The sequence below is a fragment of the Pseudochaenichthys georgianus genome, chromosome 21 (genome assembly GCF_902827115.2).
Source record: "Pseudochaenichthys georgianus chromosome 21, fPseGeo1.2, whole genome shotgun sequence".
Classification (NCBI taxonomy): Eukaryota; Metazoa; Chordata; class Actinopteri; order Perciformes; family Channichthyidae; genus Pseudochaenichthys; species Pseudochaenichthys georgianus.
Window position 1 is genome coordinate 34,247,576 of NC_047523.1, and position 17,943 is coordinate 34,265,518.

The window sequence follows — 17,943 nt, forward strand, 5'->3', positions numbered from 1 at the left end:
CATGGTTTAGGAGCAGCGTATCGCCGCCAAACCAAATGAAGTCAAGTGGTCGACACTTTTTTAAGACGAATAGTTGATCTGTGACCCAGAGGCCAGCCTGGCTCTGGTCCGGCATCCATCACGGCGCCACCAGCATGAAGCTGAATGACACCACTTCAAGGAGAGCCAGACCTATGGGGTTGATCTCAGAGAGCTTTGGTTTGCTCTAAGCTGAGACCCAAAAGCATTTAGCCAGCTGCAAATATTTATCAAAAATGTGACCACATTCAATCCGTCCCCTGATGCTATTTACAACAGGATTAGCGGGGATTTTCTGTGCTTGTGCCGCTTCAATTTCCTGCGCAAGCCCTGGAAACTTTCAAGAGCCGTGTAACCTTGATAAGAAAAGTAAACACACAAACAGCATTGCCAAAAGAGACTTAACAAAGTGTTTTTAACCAGTCACAGGAAAGATTAAGGATAAAGTGTTGCTTAACACCAAAGATAAAGTCTTGCTTAACACTTTCTCCTGTCGGTCATTACCAAGTTATTTTTAGACCAAAGTGCAGACTTTAGTAACCTCTGCCTTAAAGGTGGGGTAGGTAAGTTTGAGAAACCGGCTCGAGATCACTAGAATTTGAAAATACACAACCGGAGAAAATCTGCCACTTCCTCACAGAGCCCCTCCTCCAACACACACGAACGCGCACATGACCAATGAGGGCACGAGATAAGTTTGTGCCCCGATGGAAGGCTGACAGGCAGGTAGGCTTCTACAGATGACATTTTTTTATGGATTTGTTGTCAAAGCACTTCAGATATTCATTGCTATCGGGATGTTAAGAGCATTCCATGGAATATAACAACAAGTGTATCTCGAGCCAGTTTCTGAAACGTACCTACCCCACCTTTAACTGACAAGCTTACAAGTGTTATATAGCATTAGTAGTGTGAGTGGTCGTAGGAAAATCTTGATATATTTGAATAAATAAGTGACACTTTTAATGATATATTTGCCACAGTTGGCTTTCCACAGTGACTGAGCAGAGCTAATAGTAATCAGAATTAGCGTGTTTGTTTACACCACATATTGCATGTGTCTGCTGTCAGGTCACATGGGACAACAATGGCAGGAGTCTGAATCATGAGACAGTGCTATATTTGGACAGCTTTAACCCGGTGTATTAAGCCTGTTGAGGGGGGAGGGGGGGACCATGGTGACAGGGGATCCGTGGCGATAGACATCCATCAGCCGTTGTGTTAATGCTAACGATTAGCGGACATGCCCCGTACAGTTTAGGTAGAGGACGCAGGGACGACCACGAAATAAAGAATTACTTTTATTTTCATGGCTGAGAAGGTCGCACTTAATTTCTCTTACAGAGTCATTTCCTGCAGGGTAACACTGTCCGGTTGGTTTGTCTTTCTTTTGAAAGAATGACTGGTATACAAAATAAAATGAGAAAATTGACCCCTCTGCGTAAATATGGGACTTCTAACATAACTCAAGCAAACATAAACTAAGATGTATTCAATGTATTCATGACTAAACACTAATCTATAGTGGGCACACTCGTGCTTTCAGATCAAGTATGTTTAGCTATTTTTCTAATGTATTTATTTATGTGTGTGTATTTGCATATTTATGAATTTTTATTATTGGGTTATTTTGAAATGTTTAATTTCTTTAAGCAGCAAACTGTCACCAGAAAGTTCAAAGTCACTTTCTGCTGAGCTCAGGTGTTAATCTGTACAGTAACATGTTGGCAGCTAATCAGGGAGTGCAGATCGGGACTCTGATACAGAAGAGGAAAAGCGCTTACTCACAAATTCTGGCGAAATGTGTCAAATCGAGATAGAACTGCTACATGAAAACAATTCTATAATGATAATAATAATATATTTTATTTGTAGGCGCCTTTCATGACACCCAAGGACACCGTACAATTTAAAATAAATTAAAAATTAAAAAATTAAAAAATTAATTAAAAATAAATAAAATAAAAGCTAATAGGCAACAGAACATGATAAAAAAACACAAACAGGAAATCATGGAGGAGACAGTCAAGTGGACACAAATGGGACATATAATGGGGGCACTCCAGTGAGTAAGCAGATTTGAACAGGTGGGTTGAGTGAGTCTATCACTTAGTATTGACAGGCCTTGGGAAAAGAAAAGTGACTTTTACTCAAGTGCTGTTGTGAATTACAGTTTGTAGGTACCTTGATAATTTAGAGCTAAAAACGTTTTACTCCACTAAATATTTTTGATAACTTTCGTTTATTTGAAGAATTAAATTAATAAAACTGAATGTAATTAACAAACATGTAATGCTGTTTGTTACAGATTCAACTTTATTGATTGTATTATTCTTATTATTTCAATTATATCCAATAACATCTGACATGGATCATTCTGCACTTTTTTTTTAAAATGCTGAATTATATTTGAATGCAAATACAAAAAATGTGTACTGTTACACAAGTAAAACGTTAAGATTTACTTTAACAGTACTTCTACACTACATCATGTACATTTGATCTCAATACAAATGCTTCAAATCGTAGCATTTTTCTAATACACCGTTTGTGTGTATGGTGAAAACAGAGGAAAAGACAGAAGCATTAGAAAATATTCACAATGAAACAAAACATTTTACAAATTCTCAGACTCCGATCTGCGTCAAACGAGCGAAACATTGTGACAGAAAAACAGCATTGAATGTTAACCAAGCCGCGTTACACTCCTGCACCGCAGCCACTCTATTTCTACATCCCCTCAATGTGCAGGACGGAGAGTGGCAGAGTGGATGTGTGTGTCAGCATGCACACAAGCCTCTACACACACTGTAAAGTACAGTGCATGAAAACAGTATGTGTGTGTTTGTGTGTTAATTATTCTACCAGAGTGTGAATGGCAGCAAGTATATATAGAACGTTTCAACTCCTTCACCCCCCCCCCCCCAAACACTGCAGCAAAGGAACACGCGATGCACACATACCACCCCCCACAACCACTAACATACACATGGATGCACACAACACACACACACACACACACACACACACACAGAGGCTGAACATGAACACGCGGTCACTAATGCAGGGGGAAAGCACGCACCCTGTGCTGCTTTCGTGTCTCCCGAGGTTTCTCGATCACATGGCTGCATATTTGCTTATGAGAGGCAATCCAGAGAGGTGGGAGGAGGAGGAGGAGGAGGAGGAGGAGGAGGAGGAGGAGGAGGAGGAGGAGGAGGAGGAGGAGGTGAGGAGTGATGGGATTTGGGCGGGGTAGAGTGGGGAGGGGGCACTACTGATTACCAGGTCTTTCCCGTGGCCTGCATTCCTCGCTGTGTCGTGATCAGCGGGGCTGGGGGGGTGGGGTTAAGCCCTGTAGGGGAAGGACGGAGAGAAGGACGAGCAGAGAGCAGGAGGGAGGCAGGGTCGTCATGAAGGGATGACCCACTGCCTCTCATCTGTGTGCAACTAGATGGCCTACAGGAAGGAGGGGGAGGGCAAGGGGCCTTTCAAATAACAAATCAGCGCCCTCGTTCAGACCAAAACAGAGGTGGGCATCATGACATGTCACGGCTTATGTAACCAGTCCTGGAGCAGCAGCAGCGGCGGCGGCGGCGTGCTATGGAAAAGCTGTCAGACTGCAGATATTCGCAGCTGGGTGCCAGTTCTATGCGTGCCCTGTCATTGCAGCGATGTATGCACATTAGTGTCATTAAAACAACAGTTATTTGGCCTAATTATTATCAGACATCAGGCCTGTAGCACCACATGTTCCCACAGTGAATGCATTTGAATTGATTGACATGCTGCATTATTTGCCAATATTTTTTTATTTTTTTTATTTTTATTTAACCTTTATTTAACCAGATAAAAGCATTGAGATATAATCTCATTTGCAATGCTGACCTGGCCAAGAAGGCAGCAACGTTACACATAACACATAACACAAACAATAAACCCGTGAAGTGACGTATTGAAGGGAAACAAGAGCTGCAGGATGCTACTTTAATGCCGTTTCTATTATAATGGCAAGTTAGCACTCACAACAGGAAAGAATGAAACAGAGAGGAATCAATGAAACACAAAACACAGATCAATTATTGTTTCGTTGTACAGCAATCAATAATAATGAGGAAAACAATACCTTTGCCAGAAACACAGGACACATATAGGTTTCCTAATCACATGTTCCCTAATCACGTTTAACGCACACACATCGTCAGGCCTCCTAAACTTGGACGCACCAACATCAGAGCAACATGTAAGTTCCAGGTGGCAAAAGGTCATTATCTCGTGACGTCTTTAGGAGTCTTGCGGGATGTGAATTATCCAATTAACAAACTATATATACGTCTGCACACGAGCGCACATATATTTCTTTACATTAACTAACACACCAACATCCTTATCGTTTCTTAGGCATGCTGGATATGAACCACTAACTAACAAGACTTTATATCTGAGGAAGACCTCTCTTGGAGTTCCTCTGACCTTTTACTTAACATGGGTACATCTGCTGTTAATTGCAAAGACCATTGATAATTAGCAAAGAGACTCATGGGCCTCTTTTAATATCTGGAAACTGTAACTCGATTATATTTATATTGAGAAGGTCCAAGACTTGACATAACAACTATGTACAGCAACACGTACAACAAAGCTACATTTGTTAGGATCTGAATAGTGTTTACATAATTCATTTTCTATATTCATGTCCTATTCCAGCGGGAGTTGCATAATGTGTTTGCTGCACAGGTCCATGTTCGCCGTCTCTCTATTCATGGAAACATGTTAAGCCTGTGCCTTTATAGATATAATGGTCTGCCTTGTGGAAACTTTTGAAAGATGAATGTCTCCTCTACTGCTGCCTGAATGGCCATATAAAACTAAAATAATTAATAGTTTTTCACTGTCAATATGGTCGATTGTTGTGAGTTCATATTTTGCCATTATTCAACAAGAAAAAAGAAGCGGGCAGCTTAAACAAAAACAGACGGAAATCTGGTTCAAACATGCAAGCGAGCATTACATAACTACCATCAAATAAAAAGTGTTGTTTTATCCTCATCTTTCTCTTCAGATTCCAAAAATAAAAGCATTTCTGAAGCGTCCTCATCACAGAGGATGCTATATTATGTAAACTGTAATGAAGGCTGCAAGACATTCAATTATTAAAAGAATGTCGGTTAGCGGTTTTGTTTAGAAATGACATAAAACATTATCACTCCATTAAGGTCATTTGGCTACAATGTTTGCAAATGGTTGCTAAATTACTTTCCAGCAGAGGCAGAGCAACACTATTATCTACTATATGTTGGGTTTCTTTATGGAAAGTCAATATTTGCAACCCTTATGGCTCCATGTTGGTCTTGGTCCCAAGATGCTCTCCTATGATCAGCTGCTAGTTAATAACCTTGTCCTCTTTCTGCTTAGGATTGGGAAGGTAGTCTGCGGTGGGTTTATCAAAGATTGTTAATGAATACAGCTGCCTGCTATGACTGGAAACATTGCTGAATGGTGTCAGTGATGCGGAAAAGTAAAACTGCAGGTGGTAAACCAAAACAAGCAGCCAAAAGAAGTTAACAACATTCTGTAAAGCTCAGAGGAACTTCAGTCAGCTCATCATTCATTGTGGGTTTATCACTACACTACACTTACAAAGTACTTTTCTTTTTGTCGCTGCTTTTAATTGAATTATTCATATCTTAAACTGCACTGTAACTTTTATCCATGTACTTTTTCTTTTAATGTTTAATTGAACTATTCATATTTTAGACTGCACTGTAACTTTTATCCATGTATTTTTCCTTTTAATGTTTATTTTATTAGCTTTTCTTTTTTAATGCTTAATGTCTTTCATTTTTTGTAAAGCACTTTGAATTGCCTTGCGTTGAAAAGTGCTATATAAATAAACTTGCCTTGCCTTGCCTTGCACTATAGGGCTGTGCAATTAATCGTATTTTAATCGCAATTACGATTTTGGCCTGCCACAATTACAAAAACAACATAATCGAAAAAAACTATTATTTAGCTTTGCTAGGTTGTGAAAGCGCAATACAACATATTTGATCTAATACATTTTAGTCTAATTTTTATTTATCATATTTATATATGTTTAGTAGCTTGTGGAAGTGCGCTCCAAAATATTTGTTGATCTTGTTTATTGTTATTTATTATTTTGATATTATTCATTTAAATATATCATTTATTTAATTTCTTTTTGTATTGGTTTTTCAGTTGAATTATACGTTCAGGGTAATCAACAGTTAAAGAGATACTGTTCAAATTATTATTTGTTTTAAAGTTCAATAAATGGATGTTTTCAAAGTCAATGAATAATCGTATTTAATAATCGTGATATCAATTATTGACCAAAAATAATCGTGATTATGATTTTTGCCATAATCGAGCAGCTCTACTATCTTTCACATTACAGTCGTTTGACGCTGTGTTAGCGCAGCTTTAAGGAAAACTTTGCTGAACTTTTTGATCTTGAAGGAAAACCATTAACCTTATGATGTATGAGGACTAGGGTTGCAAAGGGGCGGAACATTTTCGGTACATTTCTGGTAAGTTTCCGGTACATTTCCATGGGAAGTTTTTGGAAATATTCGATATTGGAAACTTTCCATGGGAATTTATGGGAACTAACTGGGAATTGAGGGTAATGTAATACAATTGTATCATATCCAAGCATAAATAGAAACATGTTGTTTTGTCATAAGAAAACATCCATGCAAAAATGGAGTTTTAATTATTTTATTGAACAATCATTTGTTTAACTGAAGAACAAAACATGAATGTTGAGTTAAATATTAGTCATCCCCCCAACCCCACTCATTCAAAAATGAACAAAAATGCACCCCCATCCAAAAATCCCCAAAAGTCCCATTGAAAATGTTAAATGAAAAGAGCCCCTCTCCCTCCAAAAAGTCCCATTAAACATCAACATCTTCCTTCAAGCAATCCTCTGCATTTTTGCTAAACCCTTTCAGTCAATGGGCTCTTCCTGGGCCTCATCAACACCCAACAACATGTCCACTTCCTCAACATCCAACTCTGGGTGTGGTCTCAATAGCCATGCAGTAAAGCCCCTGTCACACTGTCCCGAAATGTACACCCGATGGATACACGAATATTGAATTGTGAATTTCGCACGAAGATGGCCCCGAACCACACACGAAGGCAACATTTACTTTACATTTAAGACATACAACTGCAATGAAAGTACCAAAACAATTATGTTAAAGTACTATGATACTGTACTGATATCTTCAGACTTTGTTCTTTACTTTATCCGTCTTTATATGTATATTACGTTTTCTCCGTCATGTTGTTGTTTCCATAGCAACAACAACTTCCTGTCAACTCGCCTTCAAAATAATATATTATATCCTTTTCAGTTTCACAGAACACAAATTGGGTTATTTACATAATATGTTTACATGATTTTGTTGTGCACTAAAACAACCCGATGGACACACGATAAAGGAAATGTTCAAATTCGGCTGTGATCGTAGCAACATCGGGCCATTCGTGAGGGCATCTTAAGCCATCGTATGATCGCCGGTGGAGTTTCTCAGGCTCCGGCAGCAACTTCGTGAGCGGTGGCAAAATCTTTGGCATGCCAAAAAATTGCCGAAGGACCTTGAGAAGGTTCATTTTCGTGTTGAATTCGTGTGTCAATTTTGTCCTTCGTAAGGCCATCGTGAGGGCATCTTGTTATCCTCGGTGCCATCGGGCATTCGCCCCGATCAGAGTGAGGGCGAATGCACCGATGATAACACGAAGATGACACGATTTGACAAGATGCCCTCACGAGTGCCTTACGAAGTTGCCGCTCACGAAGTTGCTGCCGGAGCCTGAGAAACTCCACCGGCGGTCATACGATGGCTTAGATGCCCTCACGAATGGCCCGATGTTGCTACGATCACTGCCGAATTTGAACATTTCCTTTATCGTGTGTCCATCGGGTGTCAATTTCGAGACAGTGTGACGCGGGTTTAAGCAGTGTGCTATGTGCATGTGATTGAGGAATGGCATGGCAAGTGTATCTCTTTGTTTTAGTCAAGATTATGCTAAAATATACTTTCCCCAACTATATCTAAATCAACCTTCAATTTGTAAAATTCCCAGTTTATTCCCATAAATTCCCGTTTATTCCCGTTTATTCCCATGGAAAGTTTCCATCTTGGAAAATTATAATGAGGACATCAACCACCAGTGGGAAATAGTGAATAAATTGTACTCTTAGAAAAATATTCTGGGAATTGTATTGAGATACTGTAATCTGAAACATAATGCCTCAACCTTGCTTCGAGTATTCCCACACGACCATGCAGTGTCAAACACCAACGCACAGTCAAGAGAATCCCTCTGCAGTCAGGGATTATTTCTCCTAATCTCCATCTATATTTACAATAGAGTCAATCTGAAAGAGCTGGAATCACTTTGACAACAGGCATGCTGCTCTGATACACTTACAGGAAGAATCACAATGTTGTATCCTGTATCACTTCAGGATCAGTCAGTGTTTTGTGGACCATCTGACAAGCATCTGCAGGAGAGCTGGTTATGCAACAACAGTCCCGTGATGGCAAGTATGAGTCTTCCTGCCTCGAGAACTTAGGGAACCTTTCCAGCAAACGAGAGGAGGAGAAGAAGAACTAAGGGAGGGTGTGAATGAGGGAAAAGGGAAATGCACAATCAAAGCATTTGGCTGCAGGCAATGGGGACTCTTCCAAGAAACACAGGAGAGCCCTTGTTGGCTTAGTTGTGTCACTCTGGATCCTGTCAGGGTTTCTTTCAACACACCGTAACGACGAGCGCTTCTCCCTATGGAAACTGACCTCTGATCATCTGCTTGAATTCACTAATACATCCGTAATGGCAATGCCATACTGCGGGCATGTTCTGAGATAATATTTGAGATATTTATATCATTTTTCTTTGATTTACTCTTTCAAAGTGAAAAAAGGAGATCACACTAAAAAGGATGTAACGGATAAATGTATTATTCATTGCGTCCAATGGAGAAGGTGGATGGACATGCACACATTTAAGAAACATACTTGTTATGTTGAAGCAGCTTTGCAATAGGAAGCATCTGAAACTGAAAAGGGTAACTTCAAGGAAGCCATTTGTTTCACTGTCAGTATACATTTATTTCAAGATATAATAACAAAACAAAGATGCCATTGCCAAAAACACTCAGACTCTAAATTGTGTTCCTTCTAAAAGGCCAAATGTTTCTCCATGAATCAAAAGCTTGCAGACGTTGTTATTCTTTATTGCCAATATACTTGCTTTTAACTGTGCTTTTGTGTGCACATAATTGTTACAGCTATGCATCCTGTATTCTTCCAGCACTTTATTTTGCATTATTAAGAAAAGAATGCCTTTCATCGCCAGTTGAGCCCAAGTATGGCCGGGGTCTTACACTTGGATAGTAACATAAGCAGAAGCAACATCAACAAAACGGATATGAATGGAAACTATTGTCGCCACTTTGTGTTTATTCTCTGCTGTAATTTTACATCCCCTGTTCCTCCTGTATGCTTTTTATAGACCTAAAAATCATAAAGCAAAATAAAATATTTAAATTAAAATATTTAAACCTAATTTCAAAGCAATCTGACTGTTAGAAATGTCTCTCTGTTTCCAGTTACACATCTTCTGGAAAACTCACCCCACACACAGGTAGAGAGGAGAGAGCGTATCACAGGATTCTCCGCACCTTATTATCAGTGACAATAGCCGCGTTCACACTGCGGTACTTTTCCCACAAAGGTTCATGCGAACTTAGTTCATGATCGCGTTCACACCAAAAAGAGCCGGTACTAAAATTTGTTCATGCGAACCTTTTTACCCCCTCGAAAGTCCCTGCTAGAGAGCAGGGACTTTCGAGCGGCTCTTTTGTGAGAAAAGAGCTATATTTCTGATTGGCTGGGCGGATTGCAAACCACGCCCCGTAAAACTCCCAAAAAGTTTTGTGAAGCCGCCATTTTATTATCCTCGCATTAGCATTATTAGCTTAGCATTAGCCCAGCGCAGAAACGCAGAGAGACTAACTTATGGCAACACAAAATAAAACATGGGAGCGGTGGAGATGAGGAGGTGTCGGCGTTCTGGCGATTTACTCGGAAGGCTTCAGTAGAAGCTGCTGGGACTCCCAGCAGCTTCTACTGAAGCCTTCCCCAACTCCGGGGACTTCCGGCCGGGGACTTCGGGCGGCAGTATACACCGTGAAGTGGTTTGCGGCCTGCCAGTAAACCCAAAGCAGAAGAAGAAGAAGTGACGTCAGCGGCTTCATTTGCCTAATCCACCCCCAGGGACTTATTCTGGTGTGAACGCGATCTGTATTTAGTTCATGCGAACTCTTTAGTTCGCATGAACTAAGTTCGCATGAACCTTTGTGGGAAAAGTACCGCAGTGTGAATGCGCCTAATACTATCACTGAAGCACTGCAGGTGGCCTTTCATTGCAGGACTCTTTAAAGACACCAGTAATGTGGTATACATCTTGAAGGATATGTTGATGTTGACAGTTGCACATGATACATACAGAAGAGAAAACACATGGACAGCCAGCTTTAAAAACCAGGGGCCACAGCGGCACAAATCATTCACCCACATTTCCATATTCAACTCGTCAATAAGCGCAGTTCTGTTGCCACGCATGGAGCACGAATGATCCATAAGACAGACAACAGCTGTGAAGATGGTTCTTAAGTGGGCTGCCTCACACCCACAGTGGGGTAATGATCCCTATCGGTTTGAGGAGAGTCGCCTCCCCTCTCCTCAGACTGGCTGAGAGGGGCGAGCCCATTGTGGCTCCTGACAATAACAAAGATGGCAGCTGGGCTGGATAATACCGTCAGCAGATTAACCAGGGCTTTGTTCAACTACTTCAACATATTCAGTTACACGCACAGCCATGACTGGGACTGTTTGGGTACAACACACTTCAAATAAACCTCACTGAAATTATTTTGTTGTAGTATCCCGGAAGACAAACCCTCCACAGCACAAGGCAATTCCAACGCATTTGAATATTGCATGTGGGTGAGCGTCCCTGAGTGTTTAACAGTTCTTCTAAAACATCCAAACAGAGCAATGGCAGCGTTACCAGAGTGCACTGGAGCTAAGTCACCGCTCTGCAGACCACCCACTTTCAGACTGATGAGCAGGATTTTCGCTGTTTACATACAACAATTATGGCTGACCACAGAGGGTCCGGAGCGATGGGCCCTCGGGATCCATCGGTGCTTTCTCTCTGCGGAGCTGCTTTCTTAATGTAAGAGCCCTGAGCTCGTTAATTACTTAGAGACTGTCCAGGAAGTAGGCTAATGCAGTTAGACAAGAGGGCTCGTCTATAAGGCTATACCTTGACCTTTTTGTACTGTAATCCATGATCAATAATTCATTCTGACATGATGGTAACCGGGGAATATCTCCACATGTTACCGAATGGGAATAATAAACATGACTCCTCTTCATAGCCCATATGTAAGAATAGGAATTAGTCAGAAGACAGAAAAATACGGCATTGTGGCTTTCGCTTTGTTTCTCCAGGGCATCAACATATACACAACATATAAACAAAGCAGCCATACAAGTGCACAGAAAATAGAAATATGAAATGCATGTGCCACATCCGCCCAACACACTCTCATATCAACATGACTGTATCCTACTCGTCTCACCCCAAACAGCCATCTCACAAAGCCGCCGCCTTAAACAAACATTGCTCTGCCTCCATTTCATAAATTCTTTAAACTCCGGGGTTTCTCTCAATTATTCATGCTTAAGAGCATCTGACGGCCGCATTGCAGCATTCTCTTCATCAGATCGGCGCCTAAAATAACAATGTCTTCACTATAGAGAACACTGTACACATCCATCCGATGGCATGCAGCTCTTTCCGATTGCTTTGGCGTACAGTTTTTAATGGACGCCAGGCAGAGCCCCTAATCCTGGAATAAGTGATACATAGACATGGGTCTCGATGAAATATTGAGGGCCTTTGCCTCGGATGAAATCGTGTGAATAAGGCGGTAGCTGGTTGCTCCTCTCTTGCTGTGGTGGTGTCCACAGTTCTGGTTGATGAGATGAGACGTGAGATGTGGGGAAACAAATCCAGCACAAGTGCAGAGCGAGCAAGGAGGCTGTTGTGACATTTTCATAATAGGCGGAGGGACCAGAGCAATAACCAGGAGCATTTAGGAGCAGCCGCACACTTTAAACAGCTCCACACAAACAACTCTGCCAAAGAGCTGCTGGGATTTATGTTGCTTAAAATAATAGTTTGTGGGAAATCTTAATATGCTAAGTGAGGTTTGATCAATTTCAATTTCATCGCTGTGTGTTCATTATCGAGATTGATCACAAGCTAGACAGAATTACAGATTGAAAGGGGAGACTGCACACTTCAACTATCTATGTGTCGACCCATTCATTCAACAGGGTGGGCTGGTTATTAGGTTTCACTAGACTTTCTAATAAAGGCAAAAGGTAATCCAGGGATTTACTAATCATATTTTAAGATGCAGTATATTAGTGTGTACTGCAGCGCTTTATATCGGAATTGTACTTTTTACGTGAAGCAGAAAATGTAATGTGTAATAAATACCCATAAAACTAAAGACTTCCGGAAGTGCTTATACATCATGCAAGTCCTTTCCGCACAATTCATTTTTGTCACTAGTTCCAGATTTTTATCTGTACTTTCTGCTGTTTCGAGAAAAACGATATTGCATCCAGCCTCCTATGCGACTGACCTTGCTCAGCTGATAGTAGTGATGTTAAACCCATGTTCAAAGCTTTGTATAACGTGTTTTTTGTTGATGAAAGGCCACGTCATGTGCTGGATTTGTAGGTATTGCTTTATTACAGATATGTTTTACTCCTGAAACAAAACAAGCTGTAAGATCTGATTTAACTTGGGCTTTCTCGAGGACTGGAACAAACGTACTTTGGTTTGTGGTTGAGAGGCATCTCCAGCACTCTCTGCTCAATTCTCCGCTGCTGTTCACTCTGAGCTGAGATGATGTTTGCTAAGCTAGGCTACACATGTTGCAGAGTTCTCTCTGTGTGTCGTAGCTCATTCATTATCATATTGATCTTCTCTGAGTTTCATGGCACACAGAATGACTCTCTGAACCTGCCCCACTAATCGCAAACAGGTCGATGTGACAGACGTGATCAATGCTGCCATGTAACCATCAAAAGAGTCAACCTAATAGCAAACAAATTACTAACACGCAACATGAAAAAGGTCAAAGATGGGTTCAGTATGTAACAACAGTAAAACAGGGAAAATGTGTTTTGAAATGGGATTCAAAATGGACGAAAGAGAAGGAATATAATAACTGTCAAAATAACTATAATTTCACGGGAAGACAATTTGGCTAGGGATCTTGTGAAATACCTGGAACACACTGCCAGAAACCTGCAGGCCCGCTGCAACTCTCACTACTTTCAAATCCAGGCTGAAGACTTTTTGCCGCTACTTTTAATTGAACTATTCACATCTTACACTGCATTGTAACTTTTATTAATGTATTCATGTTTTATTATCTTTGCTTTTTAATGTTTATAATGTGTTTTATGCTCTTAATGAGGCTGTGGCTCAGTGGGTAGTGTGTTGAACTTTGAATAAGAGGGTAGCAAGTTCGAGTCCCACTGCAGTCAGCATGTCGTTGTGTCCCTGGGCAAGACACTTCACCCCAAATTGCTCCTGTGGGGATTGCCCACACTACTCAATGTATGTAAGTCGCTTTGGATAAAAGCGTCTAACAAATTAAATGTAATGTAATGTCTTTCAATTGTTGGAAAGCACTTTAAATGGCCTTGTGTTGAAAAGTGCGAAATAAATAAACTTGCCTGGTGATGGATATGATAAATGAGCAAAGGCCCAGGTTTGTCAGAACACCAATAACACTGGCCGTTATATTCCAAGCAATAAATACAGAGTACAATAAGTGAATTTACCGGTGAAGAAGTTCTTGGCGCGCAGGTAGCTGACGCTCAGGCGGAGGATGGAGAGTTTGTCCAGACTGGCGGTGACCTCCTCTGGGAACGGCAGCAGGCTGGCCAGGCGCTCCAGCTCCCCGTTCAGACGGTCCCGATGCCGTTTGGACGGGTTGGACTTGGCCCCTTCAGACGGTGCCTGCTTCACCCTGAAAAACAATAAATGGAGAGAGGTCACAACAAAACCCCCAGGATTTGGTAAGGGCCCAAGGGGACATAAATATGACTTCTCTGTGATATCCTTTCCTTCATATGCTGCGCCTGCGAGGAACTATCAAGCCAAAGAAAACTTGTTTTGGTGCAGTGATAGATTTTGAGATTAGAACAAATACACAATAGGCGCATTCACACTGCGGTACTTTTCCCACAAAAGGTTCATGCGAACTCCCAACAAGTTTTGTGAAGCCGCCATTTTATTATCCTCGCATTAGCATTATTAGCATTAGCATTAGCCCAGCGCACAAACGCAGAGAGACTAACTTATGGCAAGACAAAATAAAATAAAACATGGGAGCGGTGGAGATGAGGAGGTGTCGGCGTTCTGGCGATTTACTCGGAAGGCTTCAGTAGAAGCTGCTGGGACTCCCAGCAGCTTCTACTGAAGCCAGTCCCCAACTCCGGGGACTTCCGTTCATGAGTTCGCATGAACTAAGTTCGCATGAACCTTTGTGGGAAAAGTACCGCATTGTGAATGCGCCTCTTGATGGTCCTATACCAGATTTTGCAATATTTTTAAAGTTCTTCAAATTATTTAATAGAATTTCGAAATGTTTTGCATGTATTGTTATGCACTTTCCATAAGAATGACACAGCAAATTATTGCAGCTCAATTGTGTGCGAGTGCTATTTTTAGCAACTCAAAATCAACTTTAGTAAAAACATTTTGATCATTTGCTTCAAATTAATTTGCCCCTTTTTAAGTGGATTTATCACAACACATTTTTCATAAACTCTTTCCCAATTGACACAGCATTTCCAAAGAGGTTGCCGTTTGGGAAAGGGTAATTACATTTCTTCTAAAACATTGTTAGCTGTAGGCTTGTAACAAAGGTCAATACTTTCCAAAATACAACACATGTAATGCAGGAGGAGGCAGATTACAATTAGTATTTCTAACTTGTGTAAAATAGTATAACCTTTGCTAATTAATAAATATAAAAGAAGGGGCCTTACAATGAAACCCCATCTCAGAGAAAGATTCTAGGGTCATAACCATAGACTGTATGCATAACACAGAAAAAAAAAGAAAAAAGCATTTCTGATGCATCACATGAATGATATTAATATAAATACCCTAAAAAGAGAAATACCGGTACACACAAAACACAAGAAAAATAATATTTAAATGTTCCTAACGTGCCTATTATTATTATTATTATTATTATAATTATAATTATTATTAATATCATTGTTGTTTGATAAGAATATTCCTTAATTATTTTGACCATTCCTGTACCTCTCCTCTGTGACAAGTATTTAAATGAGAAAAAAAAAAAAAAAAAACACTGAATACCCTGAAAGGAGGTTTTAAACAGAGGATGCTTTTTTCTGTATTATTATTTATTTTTTAAATGGGGTCTGTGTAGCTTTAACATAGTCAGAAAATATTAGAAACTTGGATTTAGGTGTCGTTTTTATTTTTCTTAGACCCACGAACATCAACAATATTGCAGCAAAATATTTGACACTAAGCATTCAATTGATTGGCTATTACTGTTCATAACTGATACATTCATCACTTGGCTTCAATATCAATGGAGATACTGCACTTCAGTGATGGAAGCCAGGGCTTGACCTCTCTCTCTCTCTGTGTGTGTGTGTGTGTGTGTGTGTGTGTGTGTGTGTGTGTGTGTGTGTGTGTGTGTGTGTGTGTGTGTGTGTGTGTGTGTGTGTGTGTGTGTGTGTGTGTGTGTGTGTGTGTGTGTGTGTGTGTGTGTGTGTGTGTGTGTGTGTGTGTGTGTGTGTGTGTGTGTGTGTGTGTGTGTGTGTGTGTGTGTGTGTGTGTGTGTGTGTGTACTAAAAAGGAATATTTTTTAAATCAGGATTAATTCAAAGTTTGTTTTTCAGTTTAGTCCTAAAGATGTCATGAAGTACAAAATATAAAAATAATAATACTGCTTTAATGCAATACATCTTCACATTGGGGGTTCTGCTACCAGCAAGCCATAAATCAATACATTATCAAAACAGTCATTGATCAATGTATCCGTTTGTGTGTGTATTCATGTGTGAATAAAAAAGGCCTTTTCATGATCCACTTCTGTCCTCAACTGAAAACCCGATTACTTTTTCGCACGACTTGTGTTTCACCAACGGTTTTACATTCTCTTTTTAAGAATTATACACCCTATACGTTTTTGTCTTTAATTTCTCCCATATGTTAGCATTTACAAAGGCACCTGTCCCACTGCCTGGAATAACGTCCTCACAGGCGGGGCAGCAGCAGCATGTGATCACATCACAGAACACAGAGCATACAAAGGCCTGCTTTTGTTTCATACGCTTTTGCTTAAATGTTTGGACCTGGTTGTAATTGTAATATTGCAGTGAAATGGCTGCCTGACTATGATGTCACAGCCAAACAATAACTGCAACTGCTCAGACTTTATAATTATAGCTCATAGTTATAATTATTGTTTATAGTTTGTGTTCAATTTTGAGGTTCTTATCATTAATCCTAAGGGTTCAATCAAATCTATGCTTGGAAACTGTTCGATCTAATAAAATAAAAAGGGACAAGGCATGCTTTTCGTATTAAGATTTCTAAAATATTAGGCATGACAAATTCATGATTTAAATAAACGACCGATCATGTAATACCCTAAACCTAAACTGATCAAAACATGACGAGTAAAAAAGGTCTCTGACCCTCCGAAGGGCGTTTTGACAGAAAATGGCGAAACACCAAGAGGCTCAGTGACATTTTGAGAAAAAACTAAACACCAAAAATACAAAAGCACATTAGTTGATTTGTTGTTTATTAAGTGTGAAATGTTAAAGAAAGTATTTATGAATTAGAATCAAAGGGAAAATGTTAAGGTTAAAATCAGGCCGCAGTTACAGGCTTGCAATAATCCGCAGGCATTACAGCATTGACCATTTCCACCGTGTTAAAGTGCATAATACGACCAAACGTTGATTAATAAATATATAGTTATCAAATGCAGGTGTATTGAAATTACTTTACATTAAGAAACAAACGAAATATTGAATAAAATCGATGTTCTAAATCGATTAAGAATCTGGTAAGGTGCTTGTCGCAGGTTGGTGCATTTTGAAATTGACATCCCAACTCTGCAGGTCGATTTAACATTTAAATACGAGGTTTATTTCAATGAAAAGTATATATCTGGCAATAATAATACACATATATTAAAATTAATTGAACTTACGCTCTCTGGACTGGTTTTCTCCTCTTACGTCCAGCATACATGACGGCTCTTCTTATATAAGCCTCGGATGAATCCCTCAGAAATACACAGAGCCTATTTCTCCGCTACATGTAAGCCAACAACAATAATCTTCCGTAATCCTCCAGATCAAGACTGCAACCACATTGTAAAACTGAGAAAAATATCAAGTAAAACGAAAAGAAAACACCGAACGCGATCAATTCGGTGGAGCAGGACTCTTCTGCCTCCTTCTCTGTGGGCCGCTTCACTTGGGAGTTCAACCCAAAGCTGCCGGAACAAAACTAAAACAGGAGGTTCTGCAGAAACAGATCCGCTAAAAAGGACAACGCAGAAACACGATGAAAGAGTTGCTGTCCCATTAGCCCTCACAGAAAGATGAAGTTGCTCCAAGTAAAAAGGCGATGTTGAGTGTCATCCCCATGAAGAGAAAAAGGATGAAATTATCTGAGAATAAACTCAACCTGCAGAGTAACCCTGCTCCTCATTCCTCCAGTTTATAAATA

At 40.1% G+C, this 17,943-nt stretch overlaps 1 protein-coding gene across 1 annotated transcript in view; it reads right to left on the reverse strand.

Annotated features, from left to right (window-relative positions):
- The window catches only part of LOC117466739 (aryl hydrocarbon receptor-like), a 42,138-nt gene extending 24,678 nt beyond the window's left edge, over positions 1 to 17,460 (reverse strand). Inside the window, exons 1-2 of the mRNA XM_034110159.1 lie at positions 17,420 to 17,460; positions 13,989 to 14,176 (exon numbers count right to left, since the gene is read on the reverse strand). Coding sequence (XP_033966050.1) covers positions 13,989 to 14,176; positions 17,420 to 17,460 — 229 coding nt within the window. The remainder of the gene's footprint in view (positions 1 to 13,988; positions 14,177 to 17,419) is intronic.
- Between the last annotated feature and the right edge of the window lie 483 nt (positions 17,461 to 17,943).